The sequence below is a fragment of the Prionailurus viverrinus genome, chromosome E1, assembly GCF_022837055.1.
Source record: "Prionailurus viverrinus isolate Anna chromosome E1, UM_Priviv_1.0, whole genome shotgun sequence".
Classification (NCBI taxonomy): Eukaryota; Metazoa; Chordata; class Mammalia; order Carnivora; family Felidae; genus Prionailurus; species Prionailurus viverrinus.
Genome location: NC_062574.1, coordinates 48,522,484 through 48,532,068, shown reverse-complemented (window position 1 = coordinate 48,532,068; position 9,585 = coordinate 48,522,484). Strand labels below are relative to the sequence as shown.

Here is a 9,585-nt window from a genome sequence, read left to right as displayed (position 1 = left end):
CCAGTGGGCGCTGAGGAGGGGGGCCGGGCACCGGTCCAGGGGGGAAGGGCCGTAGAACTCACAGCCTCCCCCACCCCGGCATCTGGTCCTACATCTGGCCTGCAGGCTCTTCCCAGGGTCCCCTTCTCCCCTTCCGGCTGGCCAGCGCCCCACACCTTCTGCCCGCCCCACCCCGCCTGAGTTCAAAGCTTGAGAGCATTCAGAAGTAGGCTCCTGTACAAAGAATTCTTAAAACCCAACAGTAAGAAACAAAGAACTGATTGCAAACTGGGCAGGAGACCTGAAGAGACCCCTCACAGAGAAGATCACAGATGGGGAGTAAGCATACGAAAAGATGCCCCCACATCCTAGGCCATCAGGAAATTGCAAATTAAAAATCAATTAAAAGTAAGTAGAGGGGTCCCTCGGGGGCTCAGTCGGTTAAGCGTCCGGCTTCGGCTCAGGTCATGATCTCGCGGTTCGTAAGTTCGAGCCCCACGTCGGGCTCTGTGCTGACAGCTCGGAGCCTGGAGCCTGCTTTGGATTCTGTGTCTCCCCCTCTCTCTGCCCCTCCCCTGCTCGCACTCTGTCTCTTTCTCTCTCTCAAAAATAAACATTAAAAAAACTTAAAAAATAAATTAATTAAAAATTAAAAAAAATGACAAGTTGTGTGTCCGACCGTCAGCCCTGTGTCTGAAGTACAGTATGGCCAGTATTAGCCAGTATTTGTCACGATCTGACTCAGGCTTTTATCAAAATTTATTTGTGCTCTCTGACCTCGCGGGGGCCAGCCCGAGGTGAACGGAACCGGGTACAGCCCTGCTTGTTGAGCAGGGTCCCTGGAGTCATGGTGTGGGGCACCCGCAGGGACTTCCCTTGGGCAGCCTGACCCGGGGAGCACCGACTCTCTAGCCCCAAGCACCCTGTGTGCTCCAAGAGACACGTGCAGCAGGGCCCCAGGGCTCCAGGATATCCGAGCCACCTCTCCCCACGGCCACGCCCTGGCTGTCCCAGGAAAAGATAAGAAACAGCACACTGCTGTCTGCACCTCACATCCCAATAAAATATTTATTATTTCAAGAAATAAATCTTTAAAAAAGAGAGAGAGAGAAAAGAGTGTCTCTATTGCTTTCCCCCGACGGGCCAGGTCCTTGGCGACCACTGAGTTTCTGCGGCTGCAGGGGCCACCCAGGCCCAGAGAGGGGTCTGGCATTGGGAGGCACCCCACCTCGGTCCCACGCCGGCTCGCTCCCCTCTCCCGGCTCTCAGGGCCCTGGGCTGCCTCCCTGGCAGGGTGGAGGGTCAGGCCTGGCTGGGGGAGGGGGGGGGTGGGATTATAAAAGGGGCTGGGGTGGCAGTGTCTCTGGAGGCCTGACCTATTTATTCGGGCAGGGCTCCGGGCCTGGGGAGGAGGAGGAGGGGGTGTCCTGGGGCCGGGGCAGGCATGCCACACAGAGATGATGCTTGGGTCCAGAGGCGGTTGGAGGCTAGAGGAGGCTGGAGATAGGGACACGCAGCACTGGGGAGGGGGTGGGGGGGGGCCTACCTGGGGGCTAGCGGGCCTGGGAAGCCAGGGACTAGACTGGACGTACCATGGGCTACAGCTCCGTCCCCAGCCTTTGCCTACAAGTGATGCTAAGGGGTGGGGGTCCCAGAGCCTGCTGGGCCGGGAACTGAGGCTCTGGGGACAAGTCCATGGCCTGGAGTCACAGTCATGCCAAGATGAGTTTGGGCAGAAGCCCGAAGTGGAGAGAGCTCGAGCAAGCGGGGGAGAGAGCTCGAGCAAGCGGGAGAGAGAGACGGTTCAACCCAGGGTCTAGGCGGCCCCCGCACTCCCACTGTGCCCCCCAAGTATACAATGGGGGGGTTGTTGCAAAGGCAGGCGGGATGGGGCTGAGAGGAGGCATGAGCAGGGTCCCCCAGCCTGGCCTTCCCCCGTCCCTTGTCCCTCTTGACCACAAAGGGACAAGACCGACCCCTCACACATCACTCTCTGGACCCTTCAGTGGGTCATCGGGCAAGTACAGCCCCTGCTCCCTCCCCATACATCCTAAGGCCCCATCGTGGGCCCGAGAAGAACCAGGGCCCTCTCTCCATCTGGTCCTCGCACAAAGCCAGGGGCCCCGACCACCTGCTCCTGCCAGCGGGGCCCTCTGCTTGGCCACCACGCTGTCACGAGCCCCCGGATGAGGACGAGGAGCCTGCCTGGGGCGGGCACCCGGCACCTGGACAAGCTGCCCCGCCCCCTCCCCGCGTACACTTCCTGGCCAAGGAAGGAAGCTCCAGTCTGGGGGCGTCGAGGGGCGGGCGGGTCGCTGGAGCTCGGAATCTGCTGGTGCTTTCTCCTGCGGCAGGGAGGGCCAGACGGGCGGGTGCCCTCACAGACAGTCCTGGCACAGGGCCACCTGGCCCTTGCGGAAGTCTCGGCAGGGACAGAGCCGGTGGTACTTGGTGCTGGAGCCGGCGCAGCTGAACAGCAGCGGCTCCTTCTGCAGGAAGCACTCGCGGCCGGGCTGGGCGAAGGCCGGGTACAGGTGGTTCATCTCCGACTCGGTGCTGTCACAGGGCACCTGCAGCCTGGACAGGCACGGCGGGCGGAGCTCACTGCCCCAGCCTCGCGCCGCCCGCTCCCCTCCCCGTTCTGTCCTCAACAGGGACCCCGTTTCCAGGAGGCCCGGGGACAGACGCCGGGCTGCCGCCCCCCTCTGCCCGCTATGAGAAAGGACAGGAGGACGGCTGGGCAGGTGGGGCTGCAGGCTGAGCCACCAGGAGGACCCCGGGGCAGCCTTGCTGGCCTGGACCTAGAAGAGGCTCAGGGAGGGGTGGAGGGCAGGGGCTGGCAGGGGGCGGGGCAGGGATCTGGCAGAGGGCGGGGCAGGGATGGCACCAGGACCAACAGGCGTGCTGCACTGGGCCGCCCACGGAAGGCAGGTGGGGGCGGGGGCGGGGGCTCACTCACTTCTGGAAGGCGTCCCGGCTGTTGAGGAAGGGGAAGAAGGAGGGCTCGCAAATCAGCCCATGGTCCAGGCAGGCGTCCGTGCAGGCCCTCCCAGCGGTGGCCAGCCAGGCTCGGAGGGAGTGCGCTGGGGGCCAGGCCCCGGGCGCCGAGCTGGCGTTTTGGGCCCACTCCAGGTGGGTGGCATTGGGGGCCAGGACGAAGGGGCTCTGTGGGGCTCGGGCCCCTGGCGGGACAGCGCCTGGGGCTGCACAGAAGTCCTGCAGGAGGAAAGCGGCGGGCGTTAGAAGGGGAAATGGGACGCTGACACCGGGGGGTGTGGCCTCGCCACGACAACAATCCTACCACATCGGGAGCTTCCCGAATACCAGGCCAACCGCCACGCGTTATGCCATTTTTTTCCCCCTCGTGACAACCCCATCAAAAGGGTATCACTATGCCTCCAGCTAGTTCGGCAGTTGGGGGGCGGGGAACGGAGGCTCAGAGAGGTCAAGGAATCTGCCCAGGGCGTCACAGCTGGATGGCAGGGTTTGATCCACCCTGTGCTACCTCATGCTTTGGCTAGACTCAGGGTTTCTACCCTGAGGCCCATGTGCCCCACCTGCGGTGTGGACGGGGGAGGGGAAGGGCTCTCCCGGCAGGGATCAGTTTCAGGGACCACCCGTAGGGCCCAGCAAATGCTTTCCTGTGAGTTTCCTGATGACATCCCAAAGGGCGGCTGGGAGCTGAGAGTCCCAGGTTCTAGCTTCTGGCCCTGACCCCACCAAGCCCTCTCTGCTGCAGGCCTCAGTGCTCCTGTGTGTCAAGCACTCTCCAGCCCTCAGGGCTTGGGGGCAAGGTGCAGCCAGAGGCCACACGCTATCGGTCTGAATACCAAGTAGTTATAAAGCCATCTACCTGTAGTTCCGCTGCCCGGCTGGGCCCTAGAGCTTGGAAGGACCACCCGTGGGCCCTCAGGAGGCTCAGATCCCCTGGGTTCTCAGGGCGGAGGACCTGGTCCCCAGCCCAGTCTCATCCCTGGGGGTGGGGGTGGGGGTCCTCCATACTCCCCAGCCAATCAGTTACCAGACTTGTCCACGACTTCTTTATCAAAGTAAAAATAACAGTCTGTTTCTGTGTTGTGGCATGGGGCTGGGCTCTCGAGCTGGACGCCCAGGGCCGCCCCACCTCACCCCCAGGCCTGGCCTCCTGGCCTGAGCAGTGCAGGACCGCTCCCCTGCATCATCTCCGGGGAAAGTACCCGGACGGACAGGTGAAGAAGGGGCGGGGGTTTGACGGACACAGAGCCCTGGGTGGAGACAGCGTCCTCGGACTAAGGAGCGGGCTAGGCCCCCTCCTCGGGGCTGATGGGGTTAGGGGAGGGCCCACCCCTGAGGGCGGAGAGCTGGTGGGGGGGCCCACCTACTTGGTGCTGGATGTAGGCGTGGATTCGCTCCAGCATTCCCTCACAGCTGTACTCGTAGGGCAGGTAGGGGTCTACCTGTGGGAGAGACCGGAGGACACATGGGAGAGGAGCGCCGGGCTCCTCCCCGACCCGGCTGCTGGGGGCCAGCCCTGCTCAGCACTGGGGGCAAAATCTGGTGCGTCCGGAAGCCCCTCCCCCCACACCATCTCCCTGGCCCCTCTGGATCAGCTGGAACACCTGCCTGTGGCCCTGGGGGCCATCCCACCCCCTGCCTGCCCCCTTCCCGGCTGCCCTCCCTTTGTCCTAAAGCTCAGCCCCCATCCCCTCCCGGGCTGTGATGCCTGCCCTTCCCACAGCCAGCCCAGATGGGTTCACCCTCCCCTCTTAGGTGACACCTCCTCCAGGAAGCCGTCCCTGAGCCCCAGCCCCACTCCTGTCCAGGACCACTCTCCTGGGTGGCACCCTAGAGTTCCTCCAGGGTGGAACTGGCACCTGTGTCATCATTTCCGATCTGTCCCTCGTGTCTCCCAGGTTACAGGCCCCCTGGAGAACCGGGACCTGCCCGGCACAGTGCCCGGTATACAGTAGGTGCTCAGCAAGTAGCACCTCCAGCTCTGCCCGTATTCTGCCCAGAAGGTAGAACGTTCACGAAAAGGAACACAGGGGCATCTCCCGGTCAGGTGGAGCGAGGAGAATTTGTAAGGCTTCCTGCCCAGGCCAGGCACCTGGGAGCTACGTAAGACACGAGCCCCCAGACGGAGAGGCCACAGACCATCTGTCCGAGTACCTGACGGTTACAGAGCAGCCTGCACCGGGGATGAGCAGATGAGCCGAGTAGCTGGGGCCAGAGGAGCAAGGGGAATAGGGAGACACGGTGATAAAGGGGGTGTCCACCGCCCGTGAGTGGGCACCCCACTTCCTTGCCAGTTACCTTTCCTGACCCAGCCCTCTCTGGTGACCCCGGCACACAGCCACCTTGGCTGGACGGGGCCGTGGGGATAGCCCATCCCAGACTCAGAGAGCAGCCTGTTTGGGCCTCCGACCTCGCTTCTCCCCAGTGTGTGTGCACGTGTGTGTATAAGATGCAAAGCGCATCTCATACGTGTGTGTGTGTGTGTGTGTGTGTGTGTTGTGTGTACGTGGGGGCGTGGGCGCCACACCCGGCCCAGCCCGATTCCAACTTACGCCCTTTCCCTGCCTGCAGCTCCGGGTGCTGTGATCTGACAGCTCTGCCCCAGTGGGAGCGGCCTCCCTCCCCCGTCACAGACGGGCAGCACGGAAGCCCACTCAGGTGCACCGGGGGGGGGGGGGGTCCTGCTTCCCGTAGACCCCACCTCGAAGGGCTGGAGGCCCATCCTGGGCCCTCTGCCTGGGGGGCATCCCCGACACTCAGGCTGAGGGGGGTGCCCAGGGAAACAGCAGCTGCTCCCCTTGAAACGAGTGCAGGCCTCCAGAAGATTCTCGGGACGAGAGCCCACCCATCTGGTCTTGTCCCCAGTTCTCCCTGCAGCTGAGAGCACTATTCTTCATCCACGGGCGGTTCCAGAACCCGAGAGAATCCAGGTCCTATACCCCAGCCACCGGCAGCCTTTGCGGCCCCAAGTGGTGCACGGCCCGGCCCCGACCTGCCCTCAGCCCTGGGGCTGATGGCCACGATGGCCCCGGCAGCCGGCTCCTGCCCAGAGGTTCCCTGGACACCTCCAGGGTACCAGACCTCAAGCCCCGGCTAGAGATCGGGGCCCGGAGGAGAGAGTTCCCCTCCAAATGCCACTCGGCCTGCTCCACAGCAGCAGCCCCCCCACCCCGAGTCACTCCCGCTGCGCTTTGAAGCCCACATCACACGTAATTCGCATCAGCCAGCCGCGTCCCGCCTGCCATGAATCTCCACCAGAGGAGCCAGCCTGCCTGGAAATTACCCCCATTAGGCCTAATTACAGGTGCTCACGGTGTAATCCGTCTCGACAGGCTGGCAGGTGCTGGTCCTGCGCTGTAAGGAGAGCGGGAGGCGGGGGGTGGGGGGGGGTGACAGGGGTCTCTCTCACCTCCTCCCCGTTCCTCACCTTTCCTCCCCCCTCTCCCTGTGAAAGGCCCCGGGACTTGCCGCACAAGCTGTGTCCCCTGAGGGTGGCCCTCATTGGTCCTCTCGGCTCCTGCCAGCTGTCCCCAAATCAGTTCTCCAAAATACCATTGGGACACATACCCAGGCTGCTTGGTGAAAAGGCAGCTGCCAGGGCCACACCCGGTCCTTTAATATCAGATGCCAGGCCCAGGAACCTGCATTTTAAACGCCTGCCCGGGCGATTCTTGAGTAAGGGGGTGTGAACCGCCCGGGAGGCAGGCGGGGGTGGCGGGACCCCCGGAGGGGCTGAAGGCAGCAGGCGGGCAGGTTCGGGGACCACCTGTCAGTCTCCGCTTGGCAGATCGGCAAAACCTTGGTTCCTTGACCCTTTTGTTATTGTGATTTTTTTAAATTAACTCATTCCCAGAATTAAACAGACGTTGGAGCAAAACAAATCAAAAAGGTCAAAATAAAAAACAGTGAAAGGTAAGTTTTCCTCCCATCCCGGACACCCAGGCCCTTCCCCAGGGCAGCGTCCGTTACCGATTTCTTGTGTGTCCGACCGGAAAGAACCCACGAACCGAAGAGCACGTTCACTGACAGGCCCCCCCAACAGCCCGGCTCTGTTCTGCGGACGGAACATATTTCCACGTGCTCGCTGAGCTTAGCAATGTCTCCTGCAGGCTGGGCCGGACCTGAGCCCTGGGGGTGGGCTTGCTGGTATGTCGTCTACCCCCTGACCTTGTCCCCTGGGTTAGAAGCCTTGGAGGACTGCTTTTCAAGGGGAGGGGAGGAGCGGGAGGAGGATGGGGGGTGGGGGGCCCTTCCCATGCCGTGCCCACCTGGAACGCAGAATGGGCCGTGTGTCACCGCTGGGGGCTGGGGTCGGTCAGTTTCCGGCTTTTCTCCTGCGTTGAGGCCGCCTGGGGAGCCCCTCACCCACTACGACTGTCTCTGGCTGGCTCCGCCCTGCGAGGGTCCCCAGGTGCAGCCCTCATCCACCCAGCGATGGAGGTCACGCTGGGATGTGACCTACCCCATAGGTCCCCGCCAGCACTGACGGCCAGGGGCCAGCTGGGGTGACCTACTCTGTTAGACGCTGTCTCATTCTGTCACTCCAGGACGCTCCCTCCTGGGATCACTTTCCAAATTACCGACTTGTGCCCCCGGGTCACCTCCTGGAGGAACCCGATCGAAGACGGCCCGTGGCCTGGAGGGACTCACGGCAGAGACTGCCTCAAGCTGACGCTGAAGAACGGAGTGGAGGGCGTCACCCCCTCACTGCTCAGGGAGGTTCCAGGGGCTCAGCCACCTGGCAGGTCGACCTGCCCGTGTCCCTGACGACTACCGACGGGCGCAGGCTGTGACACAGCTGTGTTCTTCCGGGCAGCTATGTTCTACTAGACAAACATCGCCACCAGACAGGAGGAGGGAAGGACGAGGGTGTGGTCAGTGGAAGAACGGAGCAGGCCAGGGAGGCGGGGATTTTCTGGGGGGCCTCTGACGAGGGGGGACAGAGGCTGGGGTTTCCGCGTGGGAGTGACTGGTGGTGAAAGGAGGGTGATTAAAAACAAGCCACGGGCGCCTGGGGGGCTCGGTCGGTTGAACGTCCAACGCTTGGTTTCTGCTCAGGTCATGATCGCACGGTTCGTGAGATCAAGCCCCGCATCGGGCTCTGCGCTGACAGCTGGAGCCTGCTTGGGATTCTCTCTCTCCCTCTCTCTCTCTCTCTCTCTCTCTCTCTCAAAAAAAAATAAACTTAAAGAAAACGCAAGCCTGCCTCACGGTCAGAACAACCAGGCGGGGCTCTGGGTCCAAAGCTAAGCCCGTAAGTCCCCCGGGGCTGGGGTGGAGGGTCTCTCCCTGCCGGTCTATGCCCTTGAGTCTGGCAGTGTCCCCAGCTCCCCTGGGGCAGCAGTGTCCTCCTGGGACGTGGCTGTCCTTGCAGAAGGAACCGGTGTTTCCTGTCACTCATTTGTGGTGGCCTCACCAAGACGAAGGCTCGCCAGGTTTCCGGGTTTGCCCCAGACCCAGAAGTTGACCCTGAGCAGTGTGTCCCCTCCCCTCCCGGGGGAGGGCACGCTCAATTAACATGGTGCTGGGCAAGGAGGGATCATGGTGAGCAGAGTCGGACCCCTTTCCGAAATGAGGGAACCAGAAGAGCACAGGGGGCCGTCAGCAGTCACCACTCCCACACACGTGCCCCCACACATGGCAATGCCCACACACCTGCCGAAGGAAACCCGGAAAGTTCTCCCCCTTGCTACGCGAAGGGTGGCCCTGGGCCCGGCACCACCCCAGACCTGCTGAATCCCAACCCGCATTTTAACAAGACCCCCAGATGACCTGCCGGCACGTTTATAGTTTGAGGCACGCGGTCAAAAGGCCACAGAGCCACGCCAACAGCAGAGTTCAAAGACCCTCCAAGCGCTACTCCTGAGAAACATTCACTCAGCGCCTGACACGTGCAGGCAGTGCTCACAGGGCTCAGTCTCCGAAGGTGCTTAATAAATGATTCCGGATCCAGGGCTGCCGTGTACGGTTGTGCAAGTTGCTCACAGCACAAAGGCATTTGTTTTTTTTTCCTCCCCCGCCAACTCGAGTTGGTAAGTGGGGACCACCCCACCCCTCATCAAATTTCCCAGCCCAAGCTTACGAGTCTGGATTCACCAAGAGGGGCACCTTTTTCTAATTACGGCTAAGACCCGCAGTGGTGGCTGATGGCAGCCCTGATTGGATCTGAGCCTCACCTGGGTTCTCATGATGGCCTTGATGGCCGCTTCAAACTCCTCCGAGTTGTTGTAGTCGACGGTCCACACGTGGGGTTTGCCAATGAAGTTCTCTGCGTAGGGGTGCTGGGAGAACAGCTGGCGGGGCAGAGGGAGCAGCCATCTCCCCCTGTGCCTGCCTGGCCGGGCTGGGCTAAGGGGACGCCCCCCCCCCCAACTTGTCCCACGTGTCCTTTCACCCCAGGCCTGTCTCCCTCTTCCGGGTGATGCGGGGGGCCCCGCGTCAGACCCTCCCCACTCACCTCTCTGGAGGTGGGCTTGCCTCGGAAAAACTCGTGGTTGAGGGAGCTGTGGGGCGGGCTAAAGCGGGCCTGTAGGAAGACGCAGCCGTTGGCGATGGCCTCCAGCGGGGCAGGGCCCTCGTAGGGGAAGCCGAACCCTATGAAGAGCTGAGGAA

The 9,585-nt window shown here is 62.5% G+C and overlaps 1 protein-coding gene and 1 long non-coding RNA gene across 3 annotated transcripts in view; one reads left to right on the top strand and one right to left on the bottom strand.

Moving 5' to 3' along the window:
• Nucleotides 1-1,044: 1,044 nt before the first annotated feature.
• The window catches only part of MGAT5B (alpha-1,6-mannosylglycoprotein 6-beta-N-acetylglucosaminyltransferase B), a 71,056-nt gene continuing 62,515 nt past the window's right edge, over nt 1,045-9,585 (bottom strand). For both annotated transcript variants that reach the window (XM_047833675.1, XM_047833677.1), the window contains 5 exons: nt 9,431-9,577; nt 9,150-9,266; nt 4,341-4,415; nt 2,939-3,195; nt 1,045-2,556 (listed from right to left, as the gene is read on the bottom strand). In XM_047833675.1, coding sequence (XP_047689631.1) covers nt 2,358-2,556; nt 2,939-3,195; nt 4,341-4,415; nt 9,150-9,266; nt 9,431-9,577 — 795 coding nt within the window. In that variant the 3' untranslated portion in view covers nt 1,045-2,357. The remainder of the gene's footprint in view (nt 2,557-2,938; nt 3,196-4,340; nt 4,416-9,149; nt 9,267-9,430; nt 9,578-9,585) is intronic.
• Nucleotides 5,560-8,070, top strand: LOC125152042 (uncharacterized). Its single transcript, XR_007147035.1, has 3 exons — nt 5,560-7,119; nt 7,521-7,847; nt 8,032-8,070. It is a non-coding gene; the product is annotated as an uncharacterized LOC125152042 (long non-coding RNA).